Here is a 17605-nt window from a genome sequence, read left to right as displayed (position 1 = left end):
AGGTGGGACGAGTTAGCGCAATGCTGCTCTTTATGCACTGAAAAGATTTATAGAGATGTTTGCATATGCATATCAAGGCATTTTCCCTTAAACTTATGTTACAGAGATCTTTATTCATATGTCTTACTACTGACCTTCTCCCTATGATGATCCTATTATCCTGCCACTTCCCTTTTACTAAGATGGTAAAGATAATGATCAATAAATACTGAGGGAACTCAGAGACCGGTGCCAGCGTGGGTCCTCTGTATGCTGAGCGCCGGTTCCCTGGGCCCACTTTTTCTTTCTTTATTCTTTGTCTCTGTGTCTCATTTCTTTTCTCAAGTCTCTTGTTCCACCTACGGAGAAACGCCCACAGGTGTGGAGGGGCAGGCCACCCCTTCAGGCAGGGCTGGGGGCTTTGAGGTCCAGGTGTGGCTGTGTGAAAGCCCCCTGGCTGGTGTGCATGCCTGCCCAGTCCTCCGTGTATCCTAACACCTGCCCTCCGTGCCTCTGCGCCCGCAGGCCATGTCGAAGGACGCCGTGAATCTGGTGCAGATGCAGGAGCCGACTTTGCAGCCGGAGCAACAGTCCAAGCTCAAAGTGAGTGGAGCCGGTGTGTGTGGGGAGGCCGGGGTGAACATGGGGTTCGGGCGTGGAGATTGGTGGGCCACTGCCGGTGGGTAGGGCCAGGGGCGTGTACACGGGCAGCAGTGGGGCCCAGGGCCGAGCTTGGGCGCCTCATTCCAAGGGGAGGTGAGAGACGCTGCTGCAGTGCCACCCGAGAGGGAGGACCAGTGTTGGTGAGGGTGTCTGGTCGTTTGGAGGGCCTGGGTCTTCTTGACATTTTCACCTCATTTCTTTGAGCTCAGCAGGATTTTTTCTATTTTGTTGATTTTGAAACGGAGTCTCATTCTGTCACCCAGGCTGCAGTGTTGTAGTGTGATCTCAGCTCACTGCAACCTCCGCCTCCCGGGTTCAAGCGATTCTCCTGCCTCAGCCTCCTGAGTAGCTGGAATTAAAGGCACCTGCCACCATACTCAGCTGCTTTTTTGTATTTTTAGTACAGATGGGGTTTCGACATGTTGGCCAGGCTAGTCTTGAACTCCTGACCTAAAGTGATCCACCTGCCTCGGTCTCCCAAAATGCTGAGATTACAGGTGTGAGCTACCGCGCCCGGCCCGTCGCCCTCAGTCCTGAGCTCACAGGCGGGGTTCAGGCGTTGCCTGTTGTGGCCATTGTAGCTCTAACGTTTTCTTGGCAGAAGACAGAGAGAGGCTTCCTTCAGCACAGCGTGAATCAGGGCGGTGGTGTTGGGAGGTCTGCCGCGCAGTGGCCCTTCTCAGGGAAGCCGCAGTGGGGGCTGTTTTCTGCCGCTGGGGAGTTTGGGCTCCTGAAAGCAGCCCCTCAGCGACTGCCGTCCCAGCCGAAGTCACCTGTGTCTGTGTCAGGCTGTGGCATCTGCAGGGCCCCAGGTGCCCGAGACGCTTGGAGCCCTCCCATCCTGGGGCAGATACAACCTCTGCATCGGTGTTGAGCATTTTTTTGGTTTTAAAGGCTTTTCTCTTTTTCTGTGGCTTCTCAGCAACTTGTAAATGAGGAGAACTTACGGAAGCAGGAGGAGTCCGTGCAGAAGCACCATCAGACCTTCTTGGGGTCCATCAGGTGAGGGCTGCCCAGGCCAGCCGCAGACGGGGCCCTGCAGGTATGAGTCACTGGTCCTAGGCGCTCTCCAGCTCTCCCAGGCCTGGCTGCTCCAGGCTGGCTCTTTGGTGGGGGCACTGCCCCTCTGTCCTGGCAGGATCGGGCCGCTGTGTCAGGGCCTCACCCTCAATCTGCTTTTGCTGTGTGGCTCGGATCTTCGTGTCCGTCCTGGTCACACCACTGCTTTCCCCGCAGGACGTCTGTCACCATGTTTGGGGAAAGATTCCGTGCCTTTGTGACAGAGCGGTACTCAGTGACAGCCACGGTAAACACGCGTGTCCCGGGTAGGGCTGGCAGGTGGCTGTGGGGCAGCTTGTGGGGGCCTCCTGGAACCCCGGGTCCTGTCCCCGGGTCATGTCCCTGCTCGCTCTGCACAGGCCCTGGAGCTCTCCCAGCACGGAACAAGCCAAATTGGGCTTGTGGGGGCTGCTCCTCGAGCTGGGAGAAGAAAACACAGTTGCCAGCCTCTGCCACACAGTCAGACCCCATCTCTACATGTGGCACGTGTATGTAGTCCCAGCTTCTCAGGAGGCAGAGGCAGGAGAATCACTTGAACCCAGGAGGCGGAGGTTGCAGTGAGCCGAGATCCTGCCACTGCACTCCAGCCTTGGGACAGAGCGAGGCTCCTTCTCAAAAAAAAAAAAAGAAAACAGAACGTGACCCTGACACCATTTTGCAAAAACCTTTATTCCTCAGAAAACCCTGAGAGTTTGAAGTTCATAGATTCCTCTCTTATTTACAGCCTCACTCTTTTGTGCGCAGGCGCCAGCCTAGTGTGGTGGCACACCACATCGCACACGGCTGCGTCCTCCGTCCCCCGCTGCCCAGCACACAGTAGGTGCCTGGCACGAAGTGGGCACTTGCTCCGCCGCGGTGCCGGCGCCCTGAGCTGTGACTGCAGCGCCTGCCCGTGGCGTCGCCAGTGTGACAGTGAATGTCGCAGGTGGTGTTGCCGCCCGTGTTGGTGAGACGGTGTCCCATGAGGACACGAGGGAGCTGCTTAATGCACCGTTGACTTCTGTTTGTATTTAGAGACAGTGTCTCACTGTGTCCCCAGGCTGGAGTGCGGTGGCACCATCTCGGCTCACTGCAAGCTCCACCTCCCCGGTTCACGCCATCCTCCTGCCTCAGCCTCTCCGGTTGCCAGGATTAGGTGCAGGTCACCATGTCCGGGTAATTTTTCTGTTTTGGTGAAGATGGGTTTTCACCCTCTTGGCCAGGCTGGTCACGAACTCCTGACCTCAAGTGATCTGCCCATCTTGGTCTCCCGAAATGCTGGGATTACAGGGATGGGCTACCCGGCCTGGCATAAACGATTTTTCTTTCTTTCTTTTTTTTTTTTTTTTTGAGATGGAGTTTTGCTCTTGTGGCTCAGGCTTGAGTGCGATGACGCGGTCTGAGCTCACTGCAACCTCTGCCTCCGGGGTTGAAGCAATTCTCCTGCCTCAGCCTCCCAAGTAGCTGAGATTACAGTCATGTGCCATCATGCCCAGCTAACTTTTTGCATTTTTAGTAGAAATGGGGTTTCTCCATGTGGGTGAGGCTGGTCTCCAACTCCTAACCTCAGGTGATCCGCCTGCCTCGACCTCCCAAAGTGCTGGGATTGGAGGCCTGAGCTACCACGCCCAGCCGGCATAACTGATTTTTTTTTTTTTTTTTTTTTTTTTTGAGACGGAGTCTCGCTCTGTCGCCCGGGCTGGCGTGCAGTGGCCGGATCACAGCTCACTGCAAGCTCCGCCTCCCGGGTTCACGCCATTCTCCTGCCTCAGCCTCCCGAGTAGCTGGGACTACAGGCGCCCGCCACCTCGTCCGGCTAGTTTTTTGTATTTTTTAGTAGAGACGGGGTTTCACCGGGTTAGCCAGGATGGTCTCGATCTCCTGACCTCGTGGTCCGCCCGTCTCGGCCTCCCAAAGTGCTGGGATTACAGGCTTGAGCCACCGCGCCCGGCCGTAACTGATTTTTAAAACGAGTCAGAGATTTCTGGTCAGCCTTGTTTTCCAGGAATAAAGTACCATTTTAGTGGCCAAGAAAGTAGCAGAGGGTGTGGCCCTGTGACATAGCCAGCTGGGTCTGCCGAGGGCCCTGCTCAGGGACTGGGGCTTTGCAGGATTTATGCTGCCAGTTGCAGAGAAAATGGCCCTGAGTGAGGGCGCTGTGACGGGCCCACCTGCCTCCTGTAACCGCGTGGCTGTGGGATTCGGGGCCGGGAATTCGGGTTCCTGTGCTGCCAGCACACAGCCCTGTGCTTCTCCCTTGGGCGGAGAGAGGGTGGGGCAGCCCCGTGCATGTCCCGCTCTAGGAGGGAGGGAGGGTGGGGCAGGCACGCCAGTGCGGTGTCTCTGCTGCAGGTGCTTGGGCTGACGCTGCTGGCTGGCGGGGTCTACTCTGCCAAGAATCGGACAGCCGCGGCAGCCCGCTTTATCGAGGCTCGTCTGTGGAAGCCATCCCTGGTGAGCGAGACGTCCCGCATCACGGTGCTGGAGGCGCTGCAGCACCCCTTCCAGGTAGCGGCGTGGGCCTGGTCCTCCCTGAGTGCGGTTCCAGGCTGAGTCCCCTCTGCTCCATGAGGAAACCCGCCCATGCACACCCTCCTGTTCCTTCCCTTTCCCCACACGAGGGGCACCGGGGCGCCGCTTCATGCCTGGGATTTCGCTGTAGCTTAGGGGTCTGCATCAGTGAGACCCTTCCCCCGTCTGCCTCGGTCTCCCCTGCTCGGGGCTCTTGATGGGGCTTGGGAGCACATCGGGGTCCTTGCAAGTCCCGGGACCTGGGTGTGCTGGTGTGTGTCAGGGAAGCTGCCACAGGCCATGGTGTCTGGCGGCCTCCCTGGGGAACTGCGCCGCTGGCCAGCCCCCGAGGTGCCTGCTCTCCACACGGGGGTGGTGGGGTCTCCACAGGTCACTCGGTGGGTAATGAAATAAAAGCCAATAAGGAACTGGAAAGTGACCCCAATCCCAGCAATAGTCACCCAGTCTCCTAGTGGGATAGGGTTCCAGGTCCTGGCCAGTCCTGGCTGTGCTTTGGGGCAGCTCCGTTTCGGTGTGTTACTGAGCGTGTCTGTGCGTTGGTTGCTGTGCCGTGGCTGTGGCAGGTGACCCAATGGCGCTTCCCCTTCCGCTCTGACAGGTCCGCCGGCAGCTCCTCAGTCGGCCCCAGGACGTGCTGGAGGGTGTTGTGCTGCATGTAAGTCCGTGTGCCTGGGACCGGGGAGGTGCAGGAAGGGGTCCCTGGAGCTGGGCCGTGCTGTGGCCCTTGCTGACACTCGAGGAGTCACCCAGGAGCTTTCGGGTTCTGAGATGCGACTGCTTTGACCCTGTTGGGGATAGGCTGTCCGTGACCTGGGCGGCACCCCGAGGAGTGGAGTCCACAACAGGGCATTGCCGCAGCCCCTGCCCCTGAGGCTTCCCTGGGCGCAGAGTGTGTCCCCCAAGCCCCCGTCTTCCCCGGCAGCCCAGCCTGGAAATGCAGGTGCGTGACATGGCCATAGCAACAAGGAACACGAAGAAGAACCAGGGCCTGTATAGGAATGTCCTGATGTACGGGCCGCCAGGCACCGGGAAAACGCTCGTTGCCAAGGTGAGAGCACCTGGCTGCGCAGGTGGGCCAGGGGCCACTGGGGTCTCACCTGCCTGCAGGTGTCTGGGGGGCTCAGTTGCCTGGGGAATGGACTCCCCTTAGTCCTTTGGTCACCCTCATGTAGGGTCAGCGTGCTGGTGTGGGTAAGAGCGTCTCCCATCTTCCAGGCAGGGGACGTCTCTTGTTTGGCAGGCTGTGGCTTCCAGACTGTGGCTTCCAGGCAGGGATGCCCGGCAGGGGCTCCACACTTCGGGTGGAGTGTGCAGGCTTTGCAGTTGCAGAGAGAACATCTGTTCTGTCTCCCCTCACTCTTCCCGTCTAGAATCTCGCCCTGAACTTGGGCATGGACTACGCCATCATGAGAGGCAGGAACCTGGCCCTCATGGGGCGGGAAGGCGTGACCGCCATGCACAAGCTGTTTGACTGGGCCAATACCAGCCGGCGAGGGTGAGACGTCCCCACAGCATGCACACAGGCCTTTCACTGCGGCCCGGCAGGCTGCCTTCGGGGAAGGGGGTCCAGGTGGCTTTCCGGGACGTCGTGGTCTTTCTGCAGCTCTGTCCTTGTGGCCACGCAGGAGGCTGGGCGGAGGGTCCCTCGGAGGGAAGGTCCCCTGAGGCTGGACCCTGGTGGCCACGAGGCCCCCAGCGTGTGGAGGCTGCTAGTGTGATACTTGGCTCAGGGCAGAAGGGAGGTGGGTGGGTGTAGGGGGAGAGGGCTCTTCACAGCTGCAGGGACACCACCTCCACGGCCGCCCTCCCTCCGACACACGTGCAGGTGGGCGTGGACACCGGCTCCTTTTGGTAGAACCATTTAGAAGTCAGCCGAAGACAGCATGGCACACACCCTTTAATAGGTCCCACAGTGACCCTGCGCAGGGCACAGCCTGGGCACCCTGCGACCTCACCTGTCCCCGTTGGCACCATGTTCCTCATGGCTGGCACCCTCCCCTCTGGCCTTTGACCTTTCACTTTAGAAGATCCTGCCCCTGGTGTGGACTCTGAGCAGCCTCCAGCGCTGCACTGGGCCAGGTGGGGGTGAAGCCTGCGGGGCAGAGTCTGGTGCCCCCGTGTGCCTTTGGTTTCCCGGGGCCTTGTGAGGCTGGGCCGTGGTCAGCTGCCCAGAGGCCAGGCTGATGTGCTTCTGTCAGACCCAGGACTTAGGGCTCCCGATGGGGCAGAGGCTGCACCCCTTCGGGATCTGCCCGCTCGGCCTGCTCCCACCACAGCCAGACGCTGCTGTGGGCCGCTCCAGGTGTCACTCTCCCCGTGCTGGGCCTCCCTCTCGTTCACAGCCTCCTGCTCTTCGTGGATGAAGTGGACGCCTTCCTTCAGAAGCCAGCCACCGTGAGTGTCACTAAACCTCTGTCTGGCCACAGGGAGGTGGTGGGGCGGGTGCGTCCGTCATCCTGGACCAGGCCGCAGCCCGCTGCTCAATTCCTTTTTCTCTAAATTTTGAGTGAAAACCAGCCTTTTGTTTTTTTTTTGGTCAGCTTAAACTTAAGGTTTGGCTTTTGAGGGTTGTTTTGTTTTGTTTTGTTTCGAGATGTTGTCGGAGTGGAGTTTAGCGGCACGATCTCATCTCACTGTAACCTCCGCTTCACGCTATTCTCTTGCTTCATCCTCCCAAGTAGCTGGGATTATAGGCACCTGCCACCATACCCGGTTAATTTTTGTATTTTTACTAGAGATGGGGTTTCACCATGTTGGCCATGATGGTCTAGATCTCTTGACCTCGTGATGCACCTGCCTCAGCCTCCCAAAGTGCTGGTATTACAGGTGTGAGCCACTGCACCGGTCTATTTTTATTCTTATTTATTTGAGATAAAGTCACACTATCCCTTTAGCTGGCCTGCAGTGGCGCGGTCTTGGCTCACTACAACCTCCACCACCTGGGTTCAAGCTAGTCTCCTGCCTCAGCCCTCTGAGTAGCTGGGATTACAGGCATTTTTTGTATTTTTAGTACGGATGGGGTTTCACCATGTTGGTCAGGCTGGTTGAGGACTCCTGACCTCAAATGACCTCCCCGCCTGGCCTCCCGAAATGCTGGGCGTGATCCACCACGCCCAGCCATACAGTTCTTATGTTAAGACAGGGTCTCTGTCACCCAGGCTGGAGTGCAGTGGCGCGATCACAGCTCACTGTTTGCCTCGACCTTTCAAGCTCAAGCCGTCCTCCTGCCTCAGCCGCCCGCGTAGCCAGGACTGCAGGGGCACAGTGCCATGCCTGGCTAATTTTTTTTTTTTTGAGATGGAGTTTTGCTCTTGTTGCCCAGGTTGGAGTGCGGTGGTGTAATCTTGGCTCACCGCAACCTCCTCACCCTGGGTTCAAGCAATTCTCCTGCCTCAGCCTCCCAAGTAGCTGGGATTACAGTCATGTACCACCACGCCCGGCTCATTTTGTATTTTTTTTTAGTAGACAAGGGATTTCTCCATGTCAGTCAGGATAGTCCTAAACTCCTGACCTCAGGTGACCCGCCCACCTGAGCCTCCCAAACTGCTGGGATTACATGCGTGAGCCACCTTGCCTGGTCCGGGCTAATTTTTTTTTTTTTTTTTTTTTTTTTTGAGACGGAGCCTCGCTCTGTCGCCCAGGCTAAAGTACAGCGGCGGAATCTCAGCTCACTGCAAGCTCCGCCTCCCGGGTTCATGGCATTCTCCTGCCTCAGCCTCCCAAGTAGCTGGGACTACAGGCGTCCACCACCACGCTCGGCTAATTTTGTTTTGTATTTATTAGTAGAGACAGGGTTTCACAGTGTTAGCCAGGATGGCCTCGATCTCCTGACATTGTGATCCGGCCACCTCGGCCTCCCAAAGTGCTGGGATTATAGGCGTGAGCCATCGCCCCCGGCTGTTTTTTTGAGCTCGGCTGGGCTCAAACTTCTGAGCTATCAGAGATGCTCCCACCTTGACCTTGTGAAGTTCTGGGATTACAGACGTGAGCCCCCATGCCCAGTCAGGGGTTTTTTTGTTTTTGTTTTTGTTTTTGTTTTTGTTTTTGATACAGAGTCTCACTCTGTCGCCCATGCTGGAGTGCAGCGGTGCGATTTCGGCTCGCTGCAAACTCTGCCTCTCAGGTTGAAGTGATTCTCCTGCTTCAGCATCCCACGTAGCTGGGACCACAGTTGTGCCACCAAGCCTGGCTGATTTTTGTATTTTTAGTTTAGACAGGGTCTCACCATGTTGGCCAGGATGTTCTCAAAGTCCCTACCTCAGGTGATCTGCCCGCCTCGGCCTCCCAAAATACTACGTTACATGCAAGAGCCACCGTCCCTGGCCCTGGTCAGGCTTTTGAGTTTAGATCCATGAAAGTGTGGCCGCGTCCCTGCTCCCTGCAGGAGGGAGGCCTGTGGGACCTTCTGCTGTGGCTGTTTACAAGGCTTTGCTCCTGGTACCTAAGGCTTGAACCTTCTCTCTGCAGGAGGAGATAAACGAGGACCTCAAAGCAACCCAGTACGCCTTCCTAAACCACATGAAGGATCGCAGCAACAAGTGAGGGAGCCCCTGAGGTCCTGGGCCCCCGGGTAGGGATTTGCAGCCATCGCCCTTGGTTCCCACCAAGGGACCTCAGGGGCCCTGGATCACAGTGCTGGGCAGCACCCATGGCCTCAACGTGCCCACCTCGGATGTCCCCTGGGAACGGCCCAGCTCGGGACAGCATGGGGCGTCACTGAGGAACATGCGGGGGACTCCTGGGCAGAGCCGGGGTCAGTCCTGTCCTCAGGGCCCTGTGCGGTGCCGCCCCAGCTTGCAGGTCCCTCTGCCCCTGGGTTTCCGCGGTCCTGTGCCGGCAAGGGAGGTGGTCTGATGGTCTGAGGCTCTGCTGGGTCTCCCTTGGAGGGTGAGGGTGCCCTGGTGTGGGAGATGGAGACACGTTTGCTCCCACGGGAAGCTGGGTACGAGCAGGTCTTGTGTGTTTGGGCGGAGCGTGGGGCCTCGGCCCCCCGACCCAGATGCTGGACAGGGGTGCTCCCTCCAGGCTAGGGGCCCTCCCACATTGTGCGTCCTCCGTGAGCTGCTGCCCAGACGTCCCCAGTAGGTGGATGGCCCCATGGCCAGGCTCCCTAGCCCCTCCCAAATCCCCTAAGTTTGAGTTTTCTTGGTCTCCTGGGCCCCTCCAGCCCCGGTCACATGTCACAAGGAGGATGAAGTCCTGCCAGGCGGCCGTGGCCGACTCCTCAGGCCACGTTGGGTTCCCTGGCTCAGCTGCTGCCGGTAGACGCTCCCTGGAGCCCTGGCTCAGGTCCTTCCCAGAGAGGCAGGGCTGAGGCCCTGCTGAGCCTCCGCTGCACCCGGGCCTCCAAGGTCCTGCTCCTGGCTGGCGTGGCCACTCTTGACATGGACTCTGGGTGCCGCATCGCTGCTCCCAGCACGGCAGGGCTCAGGCAGCAGGAGGAGTGGTGGTCCTGGCGCTGCCTATCACGCTGGGCGAGTGTCAGCGAGGAAGCGCCACACGGGAGGAGAACAGGCTCCGGTAGCCGGGCCGGGGGACAGCTGGGCGTGGTGGGGCAGGCGGTGACCAGGGCTGTGCCGCGTCCTCCCGGTGTTTCCTGTGCTCACAAGCTGCCGCTTTAGATTCTCCCGGAAAGTCCCCCTGGGGGGACTAAGGAGCCCGTGTTCCCCTCAGGCAGTTTGGCCGGCAGCCCCAGCATTTCCTTCCCCATCCCTGCTCCGCAGATTCATGCTGGTCCTGACCTGCCGGCACCCGGATCAGTTGCACTGGGACATCCACGACCGCATCAATGTGATGCTTTACTTCGACCTGCCCGGCCCGGAGGAGCGGGAGCGCCTGCTAAGAATGTATCTTGACAAGTATGTTCTTATCCCGGCAACAGAAGGAAAACAGTAAGTGTCTCGCCTCACCCACCCCTGTCCAGGGACCCTCGCTCAGGGCCCACCCCCGGCCCTGCTCTCCAGAGGATCCCAGCAGGCCCAGTCTCCGGGGTGGCACCGCCTCCCTGCCCTGCGGTTTTGCGCAGGAGCCCTGTGGGCCCCAAGGGTCCCAGAGGCTGCACCCAGGGATGTGCCACCACCCTTTCCTCATCCCCACCTGAGAACAGGCTGGTGGTGTCTCCTCGGGTTTGGGGGGCAGAGCCCCCCATCACTTACAAACCTTCAACTTTTTTTTTTTTTAGACAGTCTCGCTCTTGTCCCCTAGGCTGGAGTGCAGTGGCACGATCTCAGCTGACTGCAACCTCCGCCTCCTGGGTTCACGCGATTCGCCTGCCTCAGCCTCCTGAGTAGCTGCGATTATAGGTGTCTGCCACCACACCCAACTGCTTTTCGTATTTTTGTAGAGATGCAGTTTCACCATGTTGGCCAGGCTGGTCTCGAAACCCTGACCTCAGGTGATCTGCCCGCCTTGGCCTCCCACAGTGCAGGGATTACAGATGCCAGCCACTGTGCCCAGCCAGCCTCAGGCTCTGGCAGTGAGGGGAGGTGACGTGGAGTGTTGCTCTGAGACCCCCATGTTGGGATTCCAGGGAGACGCTCCTCATGAGAGCCCCGTGTTGGGACTGGAGAGGATCCTCATGGTGGCCTGCTGGCTGCTGGCCTGGCCTTCCTCCAGTTGCCACGCCTGGCCCTGGAGCCTCATGGTGTGGGGCGCGGCTCCGGCTGCACTTGTACCCTGAGGCCTTCAGGCTCCCTGTCGCTGGCGGTGGGTACAGAAGGCACGGTGGGCAGAGCCCTCCAGGTGATGAGAGTCCCTGGGGCTGCACGCCGGCTGCCTCAGGAACACTCCAGATGAGCAGAGGCTGCTCCACCTCTTGGCGTCCCCAGGTCTTGGGTTTCTGGGTCCTTCTGTGCACCTGACCTAAATTCCTGCTGTCTCCAGTGACAGCAAAAGCCGCTCTGTTCCAAAGAGAGCCTGGTTCCCCCTGCCAACCCCTCCGCGGATGCCTGCTCCATGCTAGCCCAGCTGTTCTGGCCTCAGTTTCCCTTTGGCCCTCCCGCACGCTGAGCTCTCCCACTCCGACGGCTACTCGTAGCCCTGGCACCATGACTTGGCTTCTGTGGCCTCCAGGGAGATGCTTTTGCTGGAAGTCAGGGCTCTGCCACTGCCACTGTAATGGCAATGAGCCCTGTGGGTGCTGAGTGGGCAGGTGTGGGCAGGGCTGGTGTGAAGAGGGGGTTCGGCCATCTCCAGGCCCCACAGCAGTCGCCACTTCCTTGCTCAGCCCAGACCTGGTTTGCATCATGGAGAGGGTGGAGTTTGGCTGTCACAGGAAGAGTCCCTCCCAAGGGGACACCTGGCATGGGTGCCCGCCTGGCTGCCTGTCTTCCAGCCCCCACCTCGTGGTGTGGGAACCGCTGCCTTGGCCGGCCCACTTGGGAACTCCTTCCCCAGGTGCCTGAAGCTGGAAGTGTTTCACTATGGGCAGAAGTACGAGGAGATCGCTGAGCTGACGGAGCACATGTCGGGCCGGGAGATCGAACAGCTGGCTCACTCCTGGCAGGTGAGTCGGGCTCGGGCGCACCCACCCAGACGGGAGCCCAACTGCTGTGGAGACGCCGGGTTGTGCCTGTCCCAGCACCAGTGTCACACAGCAGCTTCTGTTGAGGGGTTTTCGGTGCACAGACGTGATACGGGGCACCTGCCCCGGGTGGGCCACTCCACACACTAGCGCGCCCCTGCTCCTGCCCTTGGAAGGGTGGGGCATGTCCGTGGCTGACGGTCACAGGTCAGGAAGCCCGTCCGGCATCCTAGTATCTGGCCTCTGCCAGGTGGGCCAGGAGGCTTTCGATGCTCACCTTGGCAGATGGGCACCCCCTGGTGTGAATGGTCATCAGGACAGGCCCCACCTGAGTTTGGTGGTGGGGCTGGAGGGATGTTGTGTTTCCCGGACCATGGCCGTTGGCTTGATCTTGCTTGACGGGCTCAGACACATGGGCAGGAGTGACCTCTGATTGTCCCACAGCCGGCTGCTCCTTGGAGGCCCCTCCTGCAGCTCCGAGGCTGCTGCAGGGACGGGGAGCCAGGACTCAGAGCAGTGTGGGCATGGCCATCCAGAAAGCTTTGGTCTTTGGGGGTTGCTGGAAAACAAAACCAGGTCTGTGGAAGGCACCAAGGCCATGCACAGGCATCGCTGCCTCTGGGGTCTGCAGAGTCTGTGACAACCTGGTCACTCCACCTAGCAGCGCTTTCGTGTGTGACAGGGTCATGAAGTAGCCAGTTACCTTGATTTGAATGTTGGCGCCAGGGTCTGTAGGGGCTGTATTAGTCCGTACAGGCTGGGTTATGCCTCTGTGACAAAGAGCCCCAGATCTCAAACCCTATCCTTGTGGGTGAGCTGATGTCTGTGTTCCAGGCCATCCCCACTTGGGACCACGTCTGTTTCCACAACTAAGCAAGCAGAGGCCAGGCATGGTGGTGGCTGACGTTTGTGTTCCCAGCATTTGGGGAGGTCAAGTCAGCCAGATTATTTGAAGCCAGGAGTTCAGGACCAGCCTGGAAAACAAGGGGAGACCCCATCTCTACAAAAAATAAAAATATTAGCCGGTCCTAATTGTGCATGCCTGTAATGCCAGCTGCTTTGGGAGGCTGAGGTGGGAGGATCACTTGAGTCCAGGAGCCAGAGGCTGCAGTGAGCTGTGATTGTGCCACTGCACTCCAGCCTGGGTTACAGAGTGAGACCCTGTCTTAAAAAATAAGAATAATTTGAGCCGGGCATGGTGGCTCACGCCTGTAATCCCAGCATGCTGGGAGGCCAAAGGGAGAGGATCACTTGAGGCCAGGAGTTCAAGACCAGCCTGGCCAACATGTTGAGCCCCACCTCTACTAAAAATACAAGAATTGGCCAGGCATGGTGTTGGTGCATGCCTGTATTCTCAGCTACTCAGGGGGCTGAGGCAGAAGAATTGCTTGAACCCTGGAGGTGGAGGTTGCAATGAGCTGAGATGGTGCCATTGAATTCCAGCCTGGACTATTCAGGATCCTTTGAGATTCCATATGAATTTTAGGAAAGGTTTTCCTATTTTTGTAAAACGTAATTGGGGTTTTCACAGGGACTGTGTTTAGTCTCTATGTTGCTTTGATGTCTCTCAGCAATATTCTGTGGTTTTCTCTTGTTTCCGAGACGGAGTCTCACTCTGTTGCCCAGGCTGGAGTACAGTGTTGTGATCTCAGCTCACTGCAACGTTCTCCTCCCAGGGTGAAGTGATTCTCCTGACTCAGCCTCCTGAGTAGCTGGGATTCCAGGCACGTGCCACCACGCCCTGCTAATTTTTGTACTTTTAGTAGAGATGGGGTTTCGCCATGTTGGCCAGGCTGGTCTCGAACCTCTGACCTCAGGCAATCCACCCACCTCAGCCTCCCAAAGTGCTGGGATTACAGGCACGCGCCACCACGGCTGGCTAATTTTTGTATTTTTAGTAGAGACGATGATTCACCATGCTGGCCAGGCTGGTCTTGAACTCCTGACATGAGGTAATCCATCTGCCTCAGCCTCCCAAAGGGCTGGGATTCAGACGTGAGTCACTGTGCCTGGCCAGTTTTCATTGTACAAGTCTTTCAGCTTCTTGTTTAAGTGAATTTTCAAGTATTTTATTCTTTCCGCTGCTATTGTAAATGGAAACGGTTTCGTAATTCCCCGTTCACATTATTCACTGTTGGGATGGAGAACTGCAGCGTTCTTTGCTGTTGATTTTGTATCCTGTAAGAGTTTGCTGATGTCACGGGGTTTTTCTTCCAATGTGGATTCTAGGATTTTCTACATATAAGATTATGTCATCTGAGAACAGGTGATTTTCCGTTTCCCTTTTCAGTTTGGATGACTTTTCTTTTTCTTGTCTAATTGCTCTGGCCAGAGCTTCCAGTGGTGTGTGGAATAGAAGTGGTAAAGCATTCTTGCCTGGTTCCTTACCTCAGAGGAAAAGCTTTGTTTCCACCACTGAGTATGTCACCTATGGGCTTGTGATATGTGGCCTTCATTGTGTTTAGGGCGTATCCTTCAATTCTTGGTTTCCTGAGTGTTTTTATCATAAAAGTGTGAGGCGGGTGGATCACCTGAGGTCGGCAGTTCGAGTCCAGCCTGACCAACGTGGAGAAACCCCATCTCTACTGCAAATACAAACTTAGTTGGGCATGGCGGTGCATGCCCGTAATCGCAGCTACTCGGGAAGCTGAGACAGGAGAATCACGTGAATGGGGCAGGCAGAGGTTGCACTGAGCCGAGATCGCGCCATTTGCACTCCAGCCTGGGCAAGAAGAGCAACATTGTCTCCAAAAACAAAAAAAGTGGCCAGGCACGGTGGCTCACACCTGTAATCCCAGCACGTTGTGAGGCCAAGGCAGGTGGATCATGAGGTCATGAGATCGATACCATCCTGGCTAACACGGTGAAACTCTGTTTCTACCAAAAATATAAAAAATTAGCTGGGCATGGTGGCGGCGCCTGTAGTCCCAGCTGGCTGTAGTCCCAGAGGCTGGGGCAAAAGCTGTAGTCCCAGCTGGCTGTAGTCCCAGAGGCTGGGGCAAAACAATGGCATGAACCCAGGAGGCGGAGCATGCAGTGAGCCGAGATGCCTGGGCTACAGAGCGAGACCCTATCTCAAAAAAAAAAAAAAGACAAAAAGTGTTGTATTTGGCCGAATACTTTTCCTGCAACACTTGAGACGGTCATGTGGTTTCCTTCCTCCACTCTGCTAATATCGACTGATTTTTGTATGTTGAACATTTCATATGTGAAGCATTGATTTTGATATGTTGAACTATCGTTGCATTCCAGGAATAAATCCTGCTTGGTCAGGGTATAGAGTCCTTTAACTATACTGCTGAATTCGTTCTGCTGGCATTTTGTTGAGGACTTTCCCAGCGATACTCATCAGGGATATTGGCCTGTCATTTGTCTTGTGATGCCTTTGTCTGGGTTTGATATCAGGGTAATGCTGGACTCCTAGGACGAGTGAGGAAATGTTCTTCAATTTGTCCAAGAGTTTGAAGAATGCTGCTGATTCTTGTTTGATTTTATTTATTTTTTTTGAGACGGAGTCTCGCTCTGTCGCCCAGGCTGGAGTGCAGTGGCCGGATCTCAGCTCACTGCAAGCTCCGCCTCCCGGGTTCACGCCATTCTCCTGCCTCAGCCTCCCGAGTAGCTGGGACTACAGGCGCCCGCCTCCCCACCCGGCTGGTTTTTTGTATTTTTTAGTAGAGACGGGGTTTCACCGTGTTAGTCAGGATGGTCTGATTTCCTGACCTCGTGATCCGCCCGTCTCGGCCTTCCAAAGTGCTGGGATTACAGGCTTGAGCCACCGCGCCCGGCCTGATTCTTCTTGTTTTGTGAATTGACACGTGAAGACATCAGGTCCAGGTCTTGTGTTTCAACTTTTACAGCTTGAAGACTTCAGGTTCCCAGAAGAATTTCCAGGGTAGCACAGAGAGCTCCCGGGCCGGGGCCTTGCCACGTGGTGGACGTCATGTGTCACTGTTGGCCCCACCTGGGACTGGGTCTTGCCCAGAATCCCACCCAGGAGGCCACGTGACATTAGCTGTCACTTCTGGTGGGCTCTGCCAGGTCCCGTGCTTCCTGGTGGGGCAGCCCCGTGAGCATCTGCTCAGCCCCTTTTCTCTGCTGGGCCCTGGGTTAGGTGCAGCCACTTGGGTGCACCCTGAGGGTTCCTGCACCTGTTTGAACTCTCTTGGGTGGGCTCAAGACCAAAAATGATGCTGAGCAGTCCTGGGTCCCTGATGCACAGCGGTGGTCCGGTTCCGGTCAGTGTCTCCTGCACTCCTGGGCCCCTGAGCCACAGTGGTGGTCCAGCTCCAGTCAGTGTCTCCCCACACAGTGGCTCTTGGCGAGGGGTGGGCACTGCCTGAGGGGACGGGAACCACGTGGTCATCCCCATGGCAGGTCCCGTCGTGGCAGCCGTGTCGTGGGAGGATGGTGCGCTGCTGCCCCTTTACCCTGTGAGATGAATCCTGCCTCTGGGAGGCACAGCCGGGACGGGGTGAGGGACCCCCTCAGCTGTCCGGGAAGCGTCCCCTGCCCTGTGCTTCCTCCAGGCGTCCTGGTGCAGTCCCGAGCATGGTGCCCAGTGGGGGTGCCCACCCTCACCCTGACCCATGGGTGCCTCTCCTTGGGGACTCCACACCTTTCACTGGCACTGGGATGGAGAGCGACCTGTCCATGGCAGGAGGGCTGCACCTGAGGTGCTTGAAGCGACACCAAGGGCCACAGTCCCAGCAGCTCCAGACTCTGTGTGCTGGATGCCAAGTCCTGTGCCCAGGACAGGGAGGTGGAGGCAGGGGTGACCTTGATGCTAGCACCTATGTGCCCAAGGTTGGGCAGTGGCTGCCTCTGTCCCGGAGGCCTATGAAGGTGAGGGTCTGAGGATCTGCAGTGCACTGTGACCCGGGGGCACTGCCTGGCCACGGCTGAGACACACAGAGGGTCTGCAATTCCCTCCTGCCTCTTGTGAGCTGCCCTGGGTCTGCCGTCAGTGGGGCTCGGCCTCGGGCTTTCTGTTATTGAAAGTCACTGAGAAACTGCAGTGCTGAGGACCCAGTCAAGGCTGTGGCCACACATGCTGGGCTCTGCCGAGGTACAGGAAGCCTATGATTCACCCTGAGGCCGGCCTGGTGCCCCGGGTTTGGCCCCTCCCCACCTCGGGGCCCTGGTGTGTGTTACGGGTGGGGGGTTCCCCTGGCGGCCTCCCTCAGCTCCCTCTCTTCTCACTAGACCATGGCGTATGCCTCCGAGGACGAGGACGGGGTCCTCACCGAGGCCATGTTGGATGCCTGTGTGCGAGACTTTCTCCGGCAGCAGGAGCAGAAAATGCGCTGGCGGAAGAGCCATGGCCTGGCCCCGAGGACGAGCACCCCTCAACCTGAGTCCGCGGCGAGACCACACCTCACGGAGCCTGGCTGCGGACCCCTCCCACCCCTGCCTTTCCAGTCCCTGCACAGTTAGGAAATGCTCCCCGTAATAAAGTCCCGCAGGTGCCGCACCGCTGTCTATTGGCTGATATGGGGCGGGGTTTGGGTCCCCTAGCGTCCTCCTGGGGTCAAAGGTGACAGAAAACACAGAGGCTGGAGCTTTCTGGAGAATTTAACCAGAGGGGTGGGCTTCACATGAGGTGCCTGCCACAGCCACAAAAGTGAAAAGAGTCTTAACTGATGACATTCTAGCATTGTGATTTGTTCCTGCCCCGCCCTACCTGGACAATGTACTTTGTAATCTTCCCCACCCTTAAGAAGGTTCTTTGTAATTCTCCCCACCCTTGAGAATGTACTTTGTGAGATCCACCCCCAGCCCCCAAAACATTGCTCCTAACTCCACCGCCTATCCCAAAACCTGTCAGAACTAACGATAATCCCAGCACCCTTTGCTGACTCTTTTTGGACTCAG

The 17605-nt window shown here is 57.6% G+C and overlaps 1 protein-coding gene across 1 annotated transcript; it reads left to right on the top strand.

Moving 5' to 3' along the window:
• The first annotated feature begins 507 nt into the window (after positions 1-507).
• LOC103225792 (ATPase family AAA domain containing 3C) lies at positions 508-17600 on the top strand. The gene is given in 13 exon segments (XM_073008034.1): positions 508-582; positions 1565-1644; positions 1879-1948; positions 4033-4188; positions 4811-4867; positions 5135-5260; positions 5583-5707; positions 6555-6606; positions 8680-8750; positions 9936-10103; positions 11608-11716; positions 16937-17051; positions 17054-17600. Coding segments are annotated over 13 exon segments (1239 nt in total). The 3' UTR covers positions 17089-17600.
• The last annotated feature ends 5 nt before the right edge of the window (positions 17601-17605 follow it).

The sequence above is a fragment of the Chlorocebus sabaeus genome, chromosome 20 (genome assembly GCF_047675955.1).
Source record: "Chlorocebus sabaeus isolate Y175 chromosome 20, mChlSab1.0.hap1, whole genome shotgun sequence".
NCBI lineage: Eukaryota > Metazoa > Chordata > Mammalia > Primates > Cercopithecidae > Chlorocebus > Chlorocebus sabaeus.
This window is presented reverse-complemented; position numbering and strand designations above follow the sequence as displayed.